The following is a 21,207-nucleotide window of genomic DNA, read 5'->3' on the forward strand; positions in this document are numbered from 1 at the left end:
CTCCCCAGGCCAGGAAGGAGGAAAGAGGAAAAAAGCGAGGAGCACAGACACAGCACCAGCAGCAGGGGGGGGGGGAAGGAGAGCTGAGCTGAGCCGTGCCAAAGCAGTCTGGGCTGTGGTCTTTTTCCCCTTGCAAAGCTCTCATTCTGCCTGCAGCTGAGATGAAAAGGCATCGTGTGGCAATAATAACCTTGTAACTCTCCCTTGGCTTTCCAATACTTTTAAATCCCGCCCCCCCATCCTCCTCCTCCTACTCGGAAAGCAACAGGGAGATCAGCATCGGCAGGAGTTGAAGGGGGCCCTTTTCCTCTCCCCTTCTTTTCTCAACAATTGATTGGCACCTGTTCACCTAGCTACCCAGCCTGAGGCAGGGGGCAACTCGGAAAGGGGAGCAGGGGAAATGCGAAGCAAATTGTCACTCCAGCGAGAGACACTGGTGAGGTTGTAAGTCAAGGACTTAACAATTCATTTCAACGATGATGATTGTTCAAGCCACTCCCACCTGGTCACATGGCCGGTAAGCAACTCCTTCCCAGTCACATGACCACCAAACCACACCCACAGAATAAGCCATACCCACAGTGTGGCAGTAAAAAAATTGGCAGCCCATTACTGCTTCAAGGGATTAATGGAAAGCACATCAGGCTCTGTATGGAGGAACTGTGGCTTGGTCCCCAATGAAGTTTTCCAAGCTTTACCTTTTATGAGTATAAGATGCTAGCCTCAGAGTGCTGGTTGTATATGGAAATCGATGACAGAAATGAAGAACTATTGATATCTACAGAGGATTGAGCATGGGTACTCTGCTCCAGCCATGAGCATAAATGGAATGAATGTGACTTATTGGGTTTAAAAAATAATAATTGGGGTTTTAGATAAAATTTAGATTCGTTTTTAACTAATGGGTTTCTCATATCCTTTTTGTATTGTTTCCGCTTTGAGTCTATGGAGAAGGGGGGCATAGAAATCCAAGTAATAAATAAACATTTAAATAAATTATCTTATTTAAGCTGCTGACAGCAGCCAATTTAACCATTGTAAAGTCACACTTTGAAAGTCTAGTTGGCTTTTCAGGGGGGGGGGGGATCACTTTTGGAACAACCATAGCAATAGCATTAGCATATATAGTTATATACCGTTTCACAACCCTCTCTAAGCGGTTTAGAGAGAGTAAGCATATTGCCCCCAATAATCTATCCATTATAACAATAATCGAGTAGAGGAGTGAAGAGCCCTTCACTCCTCCACTTGAAACAGAATACCCTATGAATCAAGACTTACAATCATAGATTTTGAAACCTTAGAACTACGACGCCTCAAACATGATCTAAGTATTGCCCACAAGATCATATGCTGCAATGTGCTGCCTGTCAAAGACTACTCCAGCTTCAACCACAACAACACAAGAGCGCACAACAGATTCAAGCTTAATATTAACCGCTCCAAACTTGACTGTAAAAAATACGACTTTAGTAATTGAGTTGTCGAAGTGTGGAACTCACTACTGGACTCTGTAGTATCATCCCCTAACTCCAAACACTTTACCCTTGGACTGTCTACGATTGACCTCACCAGGTTCCTAAGAAGCCAGAGAGGGTCGTACATAAGTGCACCAGAGTACCTACCATCCCCTGTCCTATAGTCTCTCCTATATCTCCTATATCTTCTCTTCTATCCCTATATCTTTTCTACTATTCTCTCATAGTTATATTTTATTTCTATATTTTCTCTTCTATTCTTCCTTTAATACATTCTACTCGAGTATATCCTCTATAACCTTCATTGTGTATTATTGTGTATTGGACAAAACAAACAAATAAATAAATAAAAATAAATCTGGCTCCTCATTTTACCAACCTTGGAAGGATGGAAGGCTGAGTCAATTCTGAGCCTACTGAGATTCAATCTGCCAAACTACTGGCAGCTGGTGCCCAGCTGAAGTCACTTGCAGTAGTGCACTCTAACCACTGCACCACCGGGGCTCTTGACCTGGATGATAGAAAATCTCCATAGACATTCTCTGAACAAATGGTTATAAGTGCAGGACTATCTGTAATGGGTGGGAATTAACGACTTTGGCTAATCCTTGCTTACTTTAGTAATAACCACCTCCTCTCAAAGTTTTAGAATAAATTTTATAGGGAAGCAAGTTTGACATATATTCCATTAATTTTTTGGCACCAAAGGTGCTTCGATGATGTATTTTTTTATTCCCTTTCACATTGCATTTAATTTTATTTCTGCTGATTTAGTTTCTCTGGTCCAGCTGTTTACAGTATATTGATTGTTTTTTCACTGACTGTTGTTCTGGGTTTCAGATATGAATTTTATATTGCATTAATTGTAAGCAGGGTGCCAAAACTTATTTTGAGAAGCTTCCAAACTTTTAAATAACTAAACAGAGGAACAGCAACACGACATCTGAACTTGGTGCAAGCCAAAGAGCCCAACTTTAAGCAGCATTTATAGTCATGGTTTGTTTGAAGGACTATTCCTAAAGCAGGGTAATTCTTCTTCTATGTCTAGATAAAACTTGAAATTGGTAGATTAAATTCACTTTCTTGGCTTTGTCATTGACCAAAAATAAGTCATTATCAGCATATGTTTCTGATAGTAGCCAACATGCCAACAGATGGGCCGAGCTCTGTGTCTCTCCACATTCACACTGGTTGTTAATGATCTGCTAAGAGCCTCCACATGACCATATTGGTTTTCATTTAGGTACTCTGACACTCGATCTATTCAGGGTTCGCCAGGTATTATAAGGGAAGTCAGATCCTTCAACCATATCCTCATTTAATGTTAATCCTTCCTTGATTATCTCCTTCCTCCATCTTTTAATTCAGTTTTATTCTTGTATACCCTCAAGAATGTTTGTTCTTGCCATAAAGCTGTTCCTAGTTCTGAGTCGGCAGGCTGGGAACATATTTGTTCAGAGGATGTCAGGGGTCATTTTCTTATTTAATTCTCTTAGCATCTGCTGCTACGTCTTTCCTCAGGTCGGGCAAACCAGGGTAAACTCAGGGTAGTACCAGTGAATCAAGATTTGCATCAGAAAGTAAAGAGCCAAAAGATAAATCACATTGGAATATCATTGAAAAATGGTTAAAAGAAATTACAAAACAGGAAGTTAAAAAGACCCTGGCTTTTTTTAAATTAGGTATGCTACCTCAAAAATATAAAAAAGATATACAACATCTGATAATACACATTTTAACAGCAACAAGAATATTTTTTGCTCAAAGGTGGAAGGATGTAGAAGTTCCAAAAGAAGAAGAAATAATTAGGAAAATTATTGAGTGTGCAGAGTTGGATATGATGATGAGGTGGTTGAAGGGCCAAGAAAAGACTGAATATTATAAAACCTGGGATAGGGTCTATAATTGGTTGAACAGAAGTCTTAAAAATTTAAGACTATATAGTGTACTATTATAAAACTGTAAATAAATAGGAATACGTGTAAATAATAGAAAAATATAAGCATATTTTCTTTTTTCCTTTTAGTATGATCTGGTTAACAAAGAGTTTGTTTTAAGACTTCTACTAAGAGCGGAGTGATTAGAACTCCTTTTTTTGTTGTATGTTTTGTTGTTTTTCTATGTATGTACATTAATGTTTTGTCTTGTTTTTGAAAATATAATTAAAAACATTTTTTTTAAAGAAAAGAGCCAAAAGCATTTGCAGAGGTTCTATGTAAGAACGATTTCCTTTAAGGGTCACTGAAAAGAATCTAGGACAACTTCCTAGCCAAGTGATCATGGCCATTTTTCCATGGGACAATTCTACACAGGATAACTCAATGCAATAAATTTATTTATTTATTCGTTTTTTTATGTCGCCCTTCTCCTTAGACCAGTGTTTCCCAACCTTTTTTGAGCCGCGGCACATTATTCATGTTTTCAAAATTCTGGGGAACACTGAAGGGGGGGCGGGGGGGGGGGGCTAAAGAAAAGTTTGGACAAAAAAAAATCTCTTCCTCCATTTCACTCTATTTCTCCCTCCCTCTTTCTCTCTCTTCCTTCCTTCCCTTCTTTCTCTCCATCCCTCTTTCTTTCTTTCTTCCTCTCTTTTTTGCTCTCTTTCTCTCTCCCTCCTTCCCTCCCTCTATGTCTTTCCCTCTCCCTCCTTCCCCCCTTTCTTTCTCTCTCTCTTGCTTTCTTTCCCTCTCTTTCTCTTGCTTTCTTTCTCTCATTCTCTCTCCCCTCCTTTTTCTCTCTCTCTCTTTCTCTCTCGTTCACCACGCCAGCAACAGAGAGAAAAAGAAAGAGCGAGAGAGAGCCGGAGAGAGAGTGGAGTGAGCAGCAGCCATCAGCCTCCTCGCCCTCCCGGATTCCCGGATCGCTCGCTTCTCTGGCCAGCGCGGTGCTTTCCTGGGCAGATGGCTTTGCTGACCGGAGAAGCGAGCGATCCGGGAGTCCGGGACTGTGTGGCTTTGCGCCACGAAGAGAAAACGGCAGCAGGGAAAAGTCGGCCGTTTTCTCTTCATGGCGCAAAGCCACACAGTCCCGGACTCCCGGATCGCTCGCTTCTCCGGCCAGCGCAGCGCTTTCCTGGGCAGATGGCTTTGCTGACCGGAGAAGCGAGCGATCCGGGAGTCCGGGACTGTGTGGCTTTGCGCCATGAAGAGAAAACGGCAGCAGGGAAAAGTCGGCCGTTTTCTCTTCATGGCGCAAAGCCACACAGTCCCGGACTCCCGGATTGCTCGCCCCAAGGCAGGAGGTGGCGGCGGAGGAGAGTGGGCGGATCGGGCGGGCAATGGGGCAGGGCGGAGAAGCCAGGGGCGCGTTTGGCCGGAGGCACCGTGGGGAGGCAGGGGCAGGGAGGTGCGGCAGTAGGTGCCTCCGGCCAAACGCGCCCCTGGCTTCTCCGCCCTGCCCCATTGCCCGCCCGATCTGCCCACTCTCCTCCGCCGTCTCTCGCCGCAGTACACCTGACGGTGTCTCGCGGCACACTAGTGTGCCGCGGCACACCGGTTGGGAAACGCTGCCTTAGACTCAGGGTGGCTTACAGCATGTTAGTAATAGCACTTTTTAACAGAGCCGGCATATTGCCCCCACAATCCGGGTCCTCATTTGACCCACCTCGGAAGGATGGAAGGCTGAGTCAACCTTGAGCCGGTGATGAGATTTGAACCGCTGACCTGCATATCTAGCAGTCAGCTTTAGTGCCCTGTAGTACTGCACTCTACCCACTGCGTCACCTTGGCTCGTGTCATCCCCCACTGTTTCTTCAACATTATTTCCATTGACAAAATTGGAAATAATGTTGAAGAAACAGTGGTTGATAACACTTATCACATTGACTTAGCCCGCATGGAATTGTCCATTGTGATTTGTCCTGCCCGGGGGGGGGGGGTGTTGGCTGCATGGAAAATGGCCCCAGTGAGTTGGCCATGAGCAATTAAGCCTTGGTGAAGTATCCCATTCTTCACAGAGAGACGCAGCAAAGCTGTGGGTGTCTTGGACATCTACTTATCCATAGTAAAACTGTCCCAAAAAACATGTCTTATTCATTTTCTCTGCAAAAAGCTCCCATTTTTTTCATCCTCTTTTTTCCTTTTCGCCTTACAGTAGATTTCTCTTTTCTGTTTGGACCTATTTGAGCTTATTTTATTGCCCTGAGTTACCATTCAGTGCTGTCCCTGTTTTCTGCTATGCTTCCCTTGGGTTTTTAAAGAAAGCCAGGGAAACTAAGAAAACAGCAGAACCCTTGAGAGATGACTGCACAATGAAAGACAACACACATATATCACATGCACGCACACGCACACACACATCTACGAGCAAAGCTAAATGCCAGTGTGCTCAGGATTTTGCAGAAATTTCCTTCTGGCTTTTTGGAGGGGAATAAGGACTCTAAAGCAATTTCCTTGTCATTTAAGGGAAGAATTATTTTTTAAAAAGTAATGCAGAAGAAATCTAGGCACTGCACTCATTTACGGTACCTTGACATAGGCAACAATTTTCAGAGAAATGGTTGCTAAGTAGAGAGAGTTCATCGCAAAATCCATCAGGTTCCACCAGTCGTGCACGTATTCGTTAAAACCGCCATCCCACATTTCTTTGATTTCTCCCCAAATAAAACCTGTAAAGGGGGGGGGGGAGAGAAAGGGTGAAAAAAAAAACTTTCAATTCGCTTTAGCCACTTTTATTCAGTGCCATAGCAGAACCATAATGGAAAAGTTAATTAAAACATAACAGCAGAGAATTTTTAAAAAATTAATTTATTTCTTTTATCAATGAGAATAAAACAGATAAACAGAAAATGAACATCTTTCTAACAAGGAGGGGGGGAAATTGTGCACAAACTCAGAGGTCAAATTGGTCTATCATTGAACATTAAAAAACCCCACTCTGGCTGGATGCTGAAAAGTAAATAAATAAATTTTAAAAACCTGATAGGTTCTCCCTCTTTTCATAATGGGTCAACAAATTGTTATAAGCTTTCCCATCCTTATTTAACAAAAATATTTGTTGTTGTGAGCCGCCCCAAGTCCTCGGAGAGGGGTGGCATACAAATATTATGATGATGATGATGATGATGATGATGATGATGATGATGGTGATGGTGATGATAATGATGATGATGGTGATGTTGTTGTTGTTGAATAAACAAATATTCCAGTTTAGTAAGTCTATCTAATAATTAAATCAACCCAACATCTAATCATAATATACAGTGATACCCTGTCTTATGAACGTAATTGGTTCCAGGATGAGGTTCATAAGATGAAAAGTTCGTAAGATGAAACAATGTTTCCCATAGCAATCAATGGAAAAGTGTTTGTGTGCAAGCCCAAAATTCACCCCTTTTGCCAGTCGAAGTGCCCGTTTCTGCGCTGCTGGGATTCCCCTGAGGCTCCCCTCCATGGGAAACCCCACCTCCGGACTTCTGCATTTTTGCGATACTGCATGGGAATCCCAGCAGAGGAATCCCAGCATCGCAAAAACCGGTGCTTTGCTGGCAACGGAAGGTCCGGAGGTGGGGTTTCCCAACGAGAGGAGCCTTCGCCTGGGCAATGGAAGTCTGGAGGTGGGGCATCCCAGCGGCAGTGGCGGGTTCGTAAGGTGAAAATAGTTTGGATGAAGAGGCAAAAAAATCTTAAACCCCAGGTTCGTATCTCAAAAAGTTTGTATAGTGAGGGGTTCGTAAGACGAGGTATCATTGTACATGTAAACGAACTAGTCAACAAGTTAGCCCAAACATTAGACTCATCTTCAAATCCCTCTGTTAACCTTTTGTTATTGTATTTAACATATAGAAAGTCCACAAACAGGTTCCAATGCCGTATAAAATTGTCTAGTTCCATGATGCCAAACCTATGGCATGTATGCCACAGGTGGCATGCAAAGCTTTATCTGCCAGCATGCAAGCCGCTGCCCCAGCTCAGCTCCAGCTGATTTTGGGCTTACACTGAAGCTCTGGGAGGTCATTTTTGGCCTCAGGAGGACTTCCAGGGGTCAGGGGAGGCCATTTTCACCCTCCCCAGACTCAAGAAAGTTTCTGGTGCCTGGGGAGGGTGAAAAACAGGCCTACTAGTCTCGCTGGAAGTCAGGAAACAGGAGCAGGGGAGCAGGGGGTGTCATGCATGAGGGAGCAGAGCAGTGTGTGTGGGTCACACATGCAGGCATGGGGGGCAGAGGCATTGAATTATGGGTGTGATCATGCACGCACATGTAATGGTGCATGGGTGCGCGCTTTCGGCACCCAAGGGGAAAAAAATTTGCCATCACTGGTCTAGTTCATTGTCCCTAATCAAGGCAGTTAATTTGGCCATTTCTGCTAATTTAGTCAATTTTAAAATCCATCCTAAAGTCCTTAAAATATGTTTTTTCTCCATGACTTATGACCATTCTTACACTTACAACCGCTGCAGTGCCCCCCGGGTCACATGATCAGAATTCAGACATTTGGCAACTGACTCTTATTTTATTATTTTATTTTATTTTATTATTATTATTATTTTATTTTATTTTATTTTATTTTATTCCTTCTTTCTTTCTTTCATTCATTCATTCATTCATTCATTCTTTCATTCATTCATTCGATTTTTATGCCACCCTTCTCCTTAGACTCAGGGCGGCTTACAATATGTTAGCAATAGCACTTTTTAAAAATAGAGCCAGCATATTGCCCCCACAATCCAGGTCCTCGTTTTACTGACCTCAGAAGGATGGAAGGCTGAGTCAACTTTGAGCCAGTGATGAAATTTGAACCGCTGATGTACAGATCTACAGTCAGCTTCAGTGGCCTGCAGTACAGCACTCTACCTGCTGTACCACCCCGGCTCTTCGTATAACAGCTGCAGTCTCCCAGAGTAATGCGATCCCCTTTTGTGCAAGTAAAGTCACTTAGATTCACTTAACAACTGTGTTGGTGTCACCCACTGCGTTGGTGATTCACACCAAGAAAGATCATGAGACGGTCAAAACTCACTTAACAAATGTCTCACTTAGCAAAAGATGTTTTGAGTTCAATTGTGGTTGCAAGTCGAAGATTTATCTGTATAAAGATCTGCTATCCATGCAAAAATTGAAAACATTTTATTCGAGGAAGGCTAACTTCTAAAACTGAGTTTCATCCCTATGTTGGATTTTGTGTGGCTAAGGATTAGAGTTAGAAAATAAACTAAGGAATGGAATGGAATGGAATGGAACGGAACAGAATAGAATAGAATAGAGCAGTTGGAAGAGACCTCATAAGCATCTAGTCCAGTGATGATAAACCTATGTCACGGGTGCCATAGGTGGCATGCGGAGCCATATCTGCTGGCACGCAAGCTCAGATCCAATGTGCATATATGTGCTGGCCAGCTAATTTTCAGCCAGTGTTGGGCTGCTAGCCAGAACGCTAAATTGGGCTCGCAGGTGCGCCTGTGTTTCGATGAAGTTTTTTCGTATGCCGGAACACGGGCAACTCCATGTGCGATTTTGCTACTTCCACAGGTGCAGAAGCAAAATCATGCGGCCCCGCAATCACTCACGAGTCGCAGTGGCAAGCCCAATTTAGCATTCAGACTGGAGCCATCCCCTGTTTTCGGCATGCCTGGAGGCTCTGGGAGGGCATTTTTGGCTTACGGAGAGTTTCCAGGGGAATGGGGGAGGGCATTTTTTCCTCTGGAGCCTGGGGAGGGCGAAAAACAGGCCTACCGGGCCCACCAGAGTTTGGGAAATGGGCTGTTTCAGGCCTCCAGAGGGGAACAGGGGAGGCCATTTTCACCGTCCCCAGACATTGAATTATGGGTGTGGACACTCATGCACAATAGCACACACACACACACTTTTGGCACCTGAGGAAAAAAAGGTTCACCATTACTGATTTAGTCTAGTACCCTGCTCAAACAGGTGACCCTATATTGTTTCTGATAGATGGCTGTCCAGTCTCTTCTTGAAAGCTTCCAGTGATGAAGTTCCCACATCTTCTGAAGACAACCAAGCTGTTCCATTGTTTGATTGTGCTCACTGTCAAAAATTTCTCCTTATTTCTAAGTTGAATATCTCCTTGATCAGTTTCCATCTACTGTTCATTATCTGGTCTTCAGGTGCTTTGAAAAATCGGTTGACCCTCTCTTCTCTGTGACAGCCCCTCAAATATTGGAATACTGCTACCATGTCACCCCTGATCCTTCTCTTCACTAGACCAGTTATTCCCAACTGTTCTTCATGTGTTTTCATCTCCAGTCTCCTCCATCATTACCCTACTAGGTAACATCATCGGTGCTAAAAAGGAGTAGGATGGAGGAGGAAGAGAGGAGAAGGAGAAGAACTGTGAGGTTTTTGGTGGTCTCTAAGCTGAGTTGTTTCTTGAAGATGTTTTATTATCTGACTAGACAACGAGTCTACGAAGAGGGGTGGCATACAATTCTAATAAATAAATAAATGAATGAATGAATGAATGAATGAACGAACGAACGAACGAACGAACGAACAAACAAACAAACAATCAATCAAACAAATCATCAGGGCTAGAAAAAAAAGGGGGGGGAGTATGGGAAATATACCAAATTATTATTATTGGGATCCACATCCACATTTAAGTTTTCTAACAGATTAACAGAGCTGGAAGGGACCTTGCAGGTCATGTAGTCCAACCCCCTTTGGGAGAGGAGGAAGAGGTAGTTTTCTTTCATTACCCAACTAGGCAACATCACCAGCACAATCTATTTGTGTAGTGAAAGGAATGGAAGGAAACAACCAAGTGCAGAGACCACCAAGGGCCCCAGTAGATTTTTTTTTTTTTTTGCTATCCTCAGTTCCTTGCCTGCACAATTAAAGTGGTAGTGGATCTTTTGAGGTAGAAACCCATGGGTTATTCTTACAGTAAAAAGGGGGAAAAAATCAGAATTGTTACTCTGCTATCAGCAGAGAAAGTTATCTTATGTGAATTATTTTTCATCAATGGGAACTATTTTGTAAAAAAAATATATTTCTTCCAATTATCTTATTTGCAGGGAATTGTACTCTAACTCTCCAGTGTTATCATTATAATGATTCACCAGATGCCCGCAGCAGATGCAACACCACTTTTTAATACTTGAAGATACCTCACACAACTTTACTCAACAAAAAAGTGACAGGTTATTTATATTTGAACATCAACCAATAACGTTATGCTATTCCCGCCAAATGGCGCCCCCTGTTGTTGCTAAGGTCATGACACCCCTTTCCCCTATGGGGTGCATGCATAGTTATCAAGATACACTGGTTTTTTCCGGATAGGCCCAGAAGGACGGGGCGACTCTCTACAGGCATCATTGGAGCTAGGTGATTCCCCAGCATCATGGGCTCCACCCCTATTGGCCTCTCCTCGGAACACAGGTGAGCTTGCGGCATTGGTGGCTGGGTTGGTTGGCAGAGGCTCCCTAGGAAAACCAAGATCTGGTGGAAGTGGGTGTGGCGGCCCAACTGGCAGGCTTGCTGGGTCAAGGCTGGAAGGGACATCCACTATGGAAAGGTCTTGAACTATATTCTCTGTTTCCACCATTGTGGAACTCCTGGCCCGTAATTGGTCAACATCTTGGTGCCACTTGTGGCCATCAGATAACAGTATGGTATATGCATGCCCCCCCCCCCCCCCAGAGATTAATAACAGTACCAGGTAACCAATGAGGGGAACCCAAAAAATTCTGGGCAAACACTAAATCTCCTATTTTTAAACACTGTGCGCCCACAACTGGGGGGCTATGCTCAGGGCTGAAATATAGGGGGTAGAGTCTATCCAAGGTAATTCTTAACTTCCACCCTATCAGTAATTTGGAAGGGGCCTTTGATGTGGTAATGCACGGGGTAGAATGCTGCGCTAGCAAGAGCTCACAAACTCTTTCCTGTAAAGTCCCTAGAGTTATTTTGGTCAACATGTCTTTTGTACTGTACATCATCCATTCGGCCATTGCATTACTGGCAGGTTGCCAAGGGGCAATTCTTGCATGTCGCACACCTGTCCCTGCCAGGTAGGCCTCAAACGCCCCAGATGAAAACTGAGGGCTGTTATCGGATACGATAATGTCTGGCAAACCATGGGTTGTGAAGAGGGTAGATAAAACCTGGATGATTTTGTTGGTTGTTGTGGACAGCATAATCTTGATCTTGAGCCACTTAGGGTAAATGTCAACTATAATTAACAGCATTTTTCCAGACACCAGCCCAGTAAGGTCGATGTGTAACTGAGACGATGGCCCGTTAGGGGTTTCCAACTGTAGGGGGTTATTTATTGGTTTGGTTTGGTTTGGTTTGGTTTGGTTTGGTTTGGTTTGATTTGAATGCCGCCCCTCTCTGCAGACTCACAACAACAATAAAACAGTATATAATGAACAAATCTAATATTTAAAAGATATCTAAAAACCCATTATTTTAAAATTAAAATAACTAGCTGTGGATGGGCTGCCAGGATGATACTAAGGGAGGGATGGGGTCTTTGGCTGATTCGAGGGCAATGGTGTTAGCCGATACCCTGATGGGGGAGGTATCAATGGCCATGGCTGTGGAGATGGGTGCCAGATCGGCCAATAGTATAGGCAGAGGGCATTGGCTTAAAGCATCCACGTGAGGAATAGCCCTCCCCGGTTGATAGGCTAACTGATATGAATAATTAGACAATAAAATTATCCAGCGGGTTAATCAGGGAGATAGAATTTTGGGGGTTTGCCGGTCACCAGCCCTAGTAGGGGTTGGTGGTCTGTAACCAACTGAAAACTTTGGCCATACAGATAATGATGAAAGCGCTTAACCCCGGCCACCACCGCCAAGGCTTCCTTATCTAATTGGCCATAATTAGGTTCCAGGCAGCTGAGGGTTCTTGAGTAATAAGCAATAGGAGCTTCCACCCCTGATGGTAAGTGGTGGCCTAATACGGCACCAATGCCGTACGGGGAGGCATCACAGGTTAAAATTAGCAGTAAAACTGGGCTGTATTGAATCAATACCTCGTGGGATACCAACAACTCTTTAACTGCCGTAAAAGTGCCCGCCACTACTGTACCCCAATGCCAAGGAACTCCTTTAGTCAATAATCTATGTAGTGGCTATACTATGGAGGCCTTGTGGGGAAGAAACAGCATAAAAAATTTAACAGACCCAGAAATGATTGTAATTCAGCCCTAGACCTCGGCGTGGGGGCTTCAGTGATCGCCTGTATTTTAGCAGGTGTAGGGTGAATTGCTTTCTTATCAATCAAGAATCCCCGGAACTCCACACTTGGAGAAGCGAATGTGCATTTTTCTGTTTTGATCCTTAAACCTACTTCCTGAAATTTGGTTAATACAGCCCAGATGCGATCCAACAACTCGGGGCGAGATGATGCAGCTATTATTACGTCATTGAAGTAGGGCAATGTCCCTGGAATTCCATATAACAGCCACTCCATCAGCCCCTGAAAAATTCCAGGGGTGGAGCTTATTCTGAACTGCAAACGTGTGCAACAGAACACCCCCTGGTGGGTGATAATAGTTTGTAGGTCAGCGGTCTCAGCGTCCATGGGTAATTATTGGTAAGCCCTTGACAGATCGATTTTTGCAAACAAGCTTGTGCCCTATTGACAGCAGTGTTCCCCGTAAGCTGTGCACGTGTGCACGCGCGTGCCCCAGAATACCCCCCGTGCACCCTTTTCCATGGGCGCGCGGTCCCCATCCCGCTGCCAGCCCGCGGGGGGGTGCGGGGTTGGGGAGGTGCTGGCAGTAGAAGGGAAGGGAGCCACGGCTGCCCCTGCCTCCCCACGGTGCTTCCGGCCCCCTTGCGCCCTTGGCCTCTCGGCGCTGCCCCCCCCCCAATCCGCCCCCTCGCCATCTCCTGCCTTGGGGTGCGACTTCTCCCATGGGCGGGGGGCTGCGGCTTCTCCTTCTCCACTTCTGCGCTCCCAGCCAGGGAGCTGCGAGAGAGGGTTTTCTCCACGCGCTTCAGGAATCCCCGCCCCGCCCCTCTCGCAGCCCCTTTGCTGGGAGCGCTTTCGTCCAGAGCTTTCAGCAAGGGGGCTGCAGTAGAGGCAGGGCAGGCGTTCCCGAAGCGCTCGGAGAAAGCGCTCTCGCAGCCCCCTCGCTGACAGAGAGAGAAAAAGAGAAAGTAAGTGAGAAAGTGAGAGAGAGAGAAAGGGGGGAGAGAGATAGCAAGAGAGAGAAGAGAGAAAGCAAGAGAGATAGAAAGAAAGAGTGAGAGAGAAAGAAAACAAGAGAGAGAGAGAGCAAGAGGGGGGAGAGAGAGAGCAAGAGGGGGAGAGAGAGAGCAAGAGGGGGAGAGATAGAGAGGGAGAAAGTGAGAAAAAGATAGAGAGAGCAAGAGGAGGAGAGAGAAAGAGAGAGAAATGACTCTTGATTTAAAGCATATGGTAAAAAGCACCCAAATAATAATAGAGAAAAAAAACCCAGCCGTTTGTGTGTGTGTATGTGTGTGTGAACTCTTGAACCATTATCAATAGCTCACCTGTTATTGGAAATGGTTCAAGAGTTCACACACACACACATATACACATACTCACAAGGGGGGAGGAGACAGGGATGGAAAAAGAGAAGATCGTAATAATAGTAATACATTTTGGTTTTGTTTTATTATTAATTTCTTTTAATAAAAAAGAAGGGTATTTATTTATTTATTTATTTATTTATTTATTTATTTATTTATTTATTTATTATACTTCTATGCCGCCCAGTCCCAAAGGGACTGCCGCTCAGACACTATACTTTTCCGCCCACACTGGAAAAAAATTAGAGGGAACATTGATTGACAGTGCATTTATAATCTCCGCACAAACGCACTGAACCATCAGGCTTGATGGCTGTGACTAAGGGGTCTTCTATTTTGCCTGGTCCATCGGTTCCAATATGCCCAAACTAATTAGTCGATCCAGCTCGGTGTCTATCTTATTCTTAATAGCCAACAGCACATGCCACGGCTTCAAAAAGACTGGCGGCACCAGGTGGTCAATGGTCAGAGAAATGGGAGTGCCTGTGTACTTCCCCAAGGTACCGTCGAACACAGATGGAAATTCTTGGGCTAACTGACTGGACATAGTAGCATCACTCACAACATTAATACCAGTGATAGTAAACCCCAGTGCTGAGAACCAATCCAACCACAACAAGCTAGTAAACAGGCCATCCACGATGATCAGTGGTAACAGCCACGGAAGTTCTTATACTGTACTGGGAAACAACTCTTGCCCACAGTTGGGATCAATTGCCCCTGGTAGACCTTCAAAAAGAGTGGACATGACCCCAAACGGTTTTTTGATAAATGTGGAAATAGTCATTTGATAGGACTCCTGGACAAGAGGGACACTGAGGATCCGGTGTCATTCTCCATGGGGCACAAAGAGCCCCTTATGCGCACGAACACCGAAATCTTGGAGGACGGTGACAGCGACACCTGCTGGATGGATGATGGTGACGTATGTTGGATGACAGTAGGTGGGGCTAATGAAAAGTCATAGATGGCATTGCAGAAGTCCCTGCGGCCAAAGGGCTCTCTTTGCCAGCATCTCTGTTGTGGGGCAGATGGTTCCCTGGCCGAAGGCTGTTGGAAACTGGAAGAATTCCTGTGGGATCTGCATACACGAGTGATGCTGTCTGCTGCAATGGTGGCAATACGCATTCCGGAATCCACATGCCGACCGGGGACGGTCCCCACCACAACCTCCGCATCCCAAACGCGGTTCCCCTAAAGATCGGGGGTCTCCCTGTGGTGATTGTCTCGGTATTGACGAGTTGGCTAAGCTATTCACCTCCTCCTCCTCGTGCCTCAAACTGAGCTCTATGTCTTCTGGCAAAATGGCCGAGGCTGCAATGCTGTGGGTAGAAACCGTGGCGGCTGGCAGATCCATTTCAGCCAAGGGCTGGGTTGACATTTCGACATCCCTTGCCTCTGCCAGCGCAGTTGAGAACATCAAGTCCATCATTGTGAGCAGAAGGCAATGGAGGCATGTGTCTTTAATGCCATAAACTAGGCGATCTAAAGGGTAGTCATCTAAATTTTGGAATTCGCAAGACTTTGCTGCATGGTGGAGAGCAGCCACGTACTGGTTAATTGTCTCTCCCTCCACCTGATTCCGGTGATAAAACGAAAAGCGCCTTGCACAGTGAGAAGGTGGGGGGGGCATAGTGATTCTTAAGCATGGTTAGAAACTCATCCCAGGGAATATCATGGATGCATCTCGGGGTTAAAAGGAAGAGAGAGTTCTCCAACATATCAGTCCCACAAAAACTTAAGAAATACACCCGTTTCTGATCCCCATAGAGGTCTTTGTACTCATTTGATATCAGGAAACATTCAAAACAGGCAAGATATGCCTCCCATGATTCCCCTTGAGGGTCAAATGGGGGAAAAGTAATCTGAGTTGACCCAACTTCTCTGTTTCAGGATGGCAGTCGCAATCGCAGATCGGTTGTAGATGCTCGTCGCCAGTATAATGATTTACCAGACGCCCGCAGCAGATGCAACACAACTTTTTAATACTTGGAGATACCTCACACAACTTTACTCAACAACAAAGTGACAGGTTATTTATACTCAAACACCAACCAATAAGAACGTTATGCTATTCCCGCCAAATGGTGCCCCCTGTTGTTGCTAGGGACATGACAATCATTGTGAATGCTGTCTTATTCCCAATGTAGATACAGATATAGACTTCTTCTCAAAAGCAGGAGGGGAAAATGAGAAGACCAAGTTGGAAACATATTGAATAGAGATTATTGGCAAGCGTACAAGGCATCAACTTTCTTTTACCCAAGTTCCATTCCAAAGCTACAATTTGAAGAATCCATTTAGTCTCTGATTCATTTTTGAGAGCTGTCAAAGTGAGAAACTACAATTCATAATTTCACTGCATTTCCTTATTTAGAATCCCCTCACATATCCACTCTAAACTTCTTGTTCTTTTTTTAAAAAAAGATTCTGTGAAAGTAAATCAAAAGGAAAAAGAATCATATTATTTGTTTAAAGATAACCAGAGGCTGTATAAAAAGAGGAGGTTCTTCAGTTCAGAAGGAATCTTCACCGTCATTCAGGATTATAGAGGCACAAAGTCAAATTATTTGGCTAAAACACCATGTTCTATATTGCATTCTGGTTCTGGCATTTATTAAATATTTTCTATATTACTGAGGCCAACTCTTTCTACACACAAGGTATAGATGGATGTTTCTAATATGGATTGGTATTTTGTAACTATACTGCTAAAAAAAATAAAGGGAACACTCAAATAACACATCCTAGATCTGAATGAATGAAATATCCTCATTGAATATTTCATTTGCACAACTATTCCATTTGCACAACAACATGTGAAATTGACTGTCAATCAGTGTTGCTTCCTAAATGGACAGTTTGATGTCGCAGAAGTTTGATTTATTTGGAGTTATATTCTGTTGTTTAAGTGTTCCCTTTATTTTTTTGAGCAGTGTATATTGTCTATTTCTAATAATACTTTTTAACTATATATTTTAACTATATTTTCTGCAGTACAGGTTGGCCTCAACATAATTGAGTCCAAAATTTATGTTGCTCAGTGGGACAGTTAAGTGAATTTTGCCCCTTTCTTGCCATAGTTGTTAAGTGAATCACTGCAGTTATTAAATTAGTAACATGGACACGATTAATAAGTAAATATGGCTTCCTCATTGACTCAAAACCACCAAAGGGCATCACATGAGCCTGAGATGTTTCAACTGTGAGTCAGTTGCCCAGTGTCTGATTTTTGATCACATGATCATGGCAGAGGTGGGCTCCTAAGGTGGAATGGTGACATGTGCTTGCCCCCATGGCTCTGAGTGCTAGCGAAGTCCAGCGCAATTCTGCTACTGCACCTGGGTAGGTAAGTGAAATTGCATGCGGACATGCAGCACAGTTGCAGCACGTAGTAGCCACATGTCACCGTTCCACCTTAGCAGCCCACCTCTGGATCATGGGGATTCGGCGAGGATTGTACTGTACTTATGAAAAACAGTCAAAAAACAGTCAAAAAAACAGTCCCCCCCCCCAGTACTGTTGTATTAATAACAACAACAACAACAACAACAATAATACTAATACTAATACTAATAATTTATTAGATTTGTATGCCGCCCCTTTCTGAAGACTCGGGGTGGCTCACAACAATAATAAACAGTGTACAAATCCAATATTAAAAAAAAACAATTTAAAAAACCCTTGTAATAAAATAATCACACAACCCAATCAAACCATACATAAACCAAGATAGTTAGGGGAAATGTCAATTTCCCCATGCCTGGCGACGAAGGTGAGTTTTCAACAACTTGCAAAAGGTGAGGAGGGTGGGGGCAGTTCTGATCTCCGGGGGGGATCTGCAGAGCCGCCACAGAGAAGGCTCTTCCCCTGGGCCCTGCCAGACGACATTGCTTAGTCGACGGGACGTGGAGAAGGCCAACTCTGTGGAACCTAGTCAGCCACTGGAATTCATGTGGCAGAAGGCGGTCCTGTAGGTATTCTGGTCCAATGCCATGTAGGGCTTTATAGGTCATAATCAACACTTTGAATTGTGACTGGAAACTGATCAGCAACCAGTGCAGGCTGCGGAGTGTTGATGAGACATGGGCGTATCTGCTCTTGCGGCCACATTCTTTGAACTTTGTAATTTTGAACGGTCACTGAACAAATTGTCGAGGACCATTACTTACCTTATGAAGTATTTATGTTTTATTATAGCATTATAGCAATAGCAGTTAGACTTGTATACCGCTTCATAGTGTTTTTACAGCCCTCTCTCTAAATGGTTTCTAGAATGAGCATATTATTATTATTATTATTATTATTATTATTATTATTATTATTTATTAGATTTGTATGCCGCCCCTCTCCGCAGACTCGGATTGCCTCCAACAATCTGCCACGCGAATCCCAGTGACCGGTCAGGTCCCACAGAGTCGGCCTTCTCCAGGTCCCGTCAACTAGACAATGTTGCTTGGCAGGGCCTGCTCCCCCCTTGGAAATTCGTACTGCCCCCACCCTTCTTGCCTTCCACAAGAGTCTTAAGACTCATTTATGCCGCCAGGATTGGGGCCATTAGATCCTTGTCCCCTGGCCGATGAATGCGTGAGAGAAAGCTGATCAAATGGGAATGATTGTTTTTTTAATGGCTTTGGGTTTTTTTAGATTTTTTAGATTTTATATTTAATTAATTGGATTTAGGATGATATGCCTTGTTTTATTATATATTGTGAGCCACCCCGAGTCCTTGGAGAGTGACGGCATAAAAGTCCAATACATAAGTAAATAATAAATAAAATCTACGGGACCTATTTATGGGACCGCCTCCTGCTGCATACCTCCCAGAGACCAATCAGATCCCACAGGGTTGACCTTCTCTGGGTCCCGTCGACTAAGCATGGCAGGTTGATGGGCCTGCGGGGGAGGGCCTTCTATGTGGCTGCCCCGGCCCTTTGCAACCAACTACTCCTCGAGGTTTGTACTGCTCCTAACCTACTGGTCTTCCAAAAGGCCTTGAAGCCCAGGCTTTGTCGGCAGGCCTGGGGACTGTGAGAGTTGACATCTAGTCACGGAGAATTTTGATTTGCTTGGTGGGCATGTGGGTATGACTGTATAGTTTAGTTTAGGGTTTTTTACTGATTAGCTTATTCAGGGTTTTACTGATTTTTACTGTTTTATATTTGACTTTACTGTCTTATTGTACTATTTTATTGTTGTAAGTCTCACGGGATTGGGAGGCATGTAAACCAAATAAATTAAATTAAATTAAAAATTAAATCTGGGTCCTCATTTGACCCACCTTGAAAGGATGGAATTTGGAGTCAACCTTGAGCCGGTGGTGAGATTTGAACTGCTGAACTACAGCTAGTAGTTAGCTGAAATAGCCTGCAATGCTGCACTCTAACCACTGCACCGCCACGGCTCTATTATCTTTGTAAGGCACAGAGCTACTGAGAGTGAATTGGATGGCCATATACATTTTCTTAAATAAATAAATAAAATGTATTTTTGATGCTATTTTACCATTATTTTAATGAATGGTTCGGAAATACACTAAAATTATAGGGCAATACTGTAACATCATCACCATCTGCCAATTTGACCTTCAGCTGGCTTTGATGACGCTACAAGCCCAGGGCAAGAAATATAAATATAAATGAAAATATAATTGTGCGAGTTGATGACAGAGCAATGAATAAAAGCTACATGGTAAAAAAAATGGCATAATTATCATAAAGCTAACAATTTATATCCCTACCATTTCATAACAAAAGAGGACAGTAGAAATCAATTGAGCATTTTAAGGTCATTAAAGCATGCAACTATTGGAGGATCTAAAGAATCAGGTTGGTTGTCTTTTTTAAACTGGACTGTCTTTGTTTTCCTTGGAGATGTTTCGTTTCTCCTCCAAGAAACTTCTTCAGTTCTGACCAACTTCCATTCTCCAGAACTGAAGAACCGTCTTGGATGAGAAGCGAAACATCTACAAGGAAAAACCAAGAAAGTCAAGTTGCCTGTTGAAAAGCACCTTTGGGACAACCATGATCTGGATGAGTGAGAATTTCCACAGACATTTATCTGGTTGCTAAGACATTGTTGCTAACCTGATGGCACATAATCAATCAATCAATCAATCAATCAATCAATCAATCAATCAATCAATTTAGCCACTTTATGTTGCTTTTAGGTTATCTGCAGTTACATTCACCTCTTACTAAGAACTTTACATCCAAGAATATGCCCTGAAATATGTCAAATCTGAGTTATAAATTTTCTAACAGTTTAACAGAGTTGGAAGGGACCTTGCAGGTCATCTAGCTCAACCCCCTACCCAAACAGGAAACTGCCTCTACCTACGATCGAACTCACAACCTCCGGATTGTGAGGCAAGAGTTCCACCTTATATTACTTGACTTTGTGTAGCATAGGATTTATGACTCTCAGCTACATAGAAGAAACCACCAGGTTTCCACTTCCTTCGTGCTATGGATTCACAGATCTGAGGAGGTTCATCAGACAAGAATTAGGTAACTATTCACCTCCTTCCCTTGCAGTCTGATTGTGTGTCGATTTCCAGTATGATCCTCTGAACTGCGGTGAATTGTTCTATTACATTAGAAAAACATCACTTTGACTTAACACCCAGAGGGAAAAAAGTCAAATTCTTGAGCTGAGAGGGATTCCTATAGCATATGCAAGAGTTATTCGGAAAGTAAGGTTATAAGGCATGTACCTCTTGTGGGGAATGTCGCGGGGGAAGTTGGTATTGCTATCGTGTAGCAGGAAGCCAGCGCAAGTGAACGAGCAGTGCCAAGGGTCAGTAGATCATCGATTGGCATTGTGGTGAAGGTTAGAGATGAGCGTCCTCATTCCATTTCCCTCCAAGTCCGAAGTGCACATTCCCCACGAGAACTATGCTCCTTGTAACCTTAAATTCAGGATAACCCTCGTATATATGCATAAAAGATTTCTGGAGTTCTCTAGGAAGGAATATGAAAGGGATTTGCTGCTGTCTCTCACGGTATTTTTTTTCTCCCAATTTCCTTGCTAACTTACAATTTAAGGATTTCTTGATAGTCTCCAATTCTGCTAGGAACCAGACTGAACCCTGTTTAAATCTGTGATGGTTTTCTAGATTCTTTTATCTAACCATGCAACATCAAGAGAGTATACATAATCCCAAGAAACAAGCGAAATCAGGAAAAAAGTTTGCTACGTATATATTAGTATTCAATTTATTGGGAAATTGTGATTTTGTTTTAATTTTGTTTATCAC

The 21,207-nt window shown here is 43.5% G+C and overlaps 1 protein-coding gene across 1 annotated transcript in view; it reads right to left on the minus strand.

The window, feature by feature from the left end:
- Nucleotides 1–21,207, minus strand: part of TRPC5 (transient receptor potential cation channel subfamily C member 5) — a 230,193-nt gene that overhangs the window by 84,793 nt on the left and 124,193 nt on the right. Inside the window, exon 4 of the mRNA XM_070759586.1 lies at nucleotides 5,945–6,084. Within this exon, the coding sequence (XP_070615687.1) occupies nucleotides 5,945–6,084 (140 nt within the window). The remainder of the gene's footprint in view (nucleotides 1–5,944; nucleotides 6,085–21,207) is intronic.

The sequence above is a fragment of the Erythrolamprus reginae genome, chromosome 8, assembly GCF_031021105.1.
Source record: "Erythrolamprus reginae isolate rEryReg1 chromosome 8, rEryReg1.hap1, whole genome shotgun sequence".
Classification (NCBI taxonomy): Eukaryota; Metazoa; Chordata; class Lepidosauria; order Squamata; family Dipsadidae; genus Erythrolamprus; species Erythrolamprus reginae.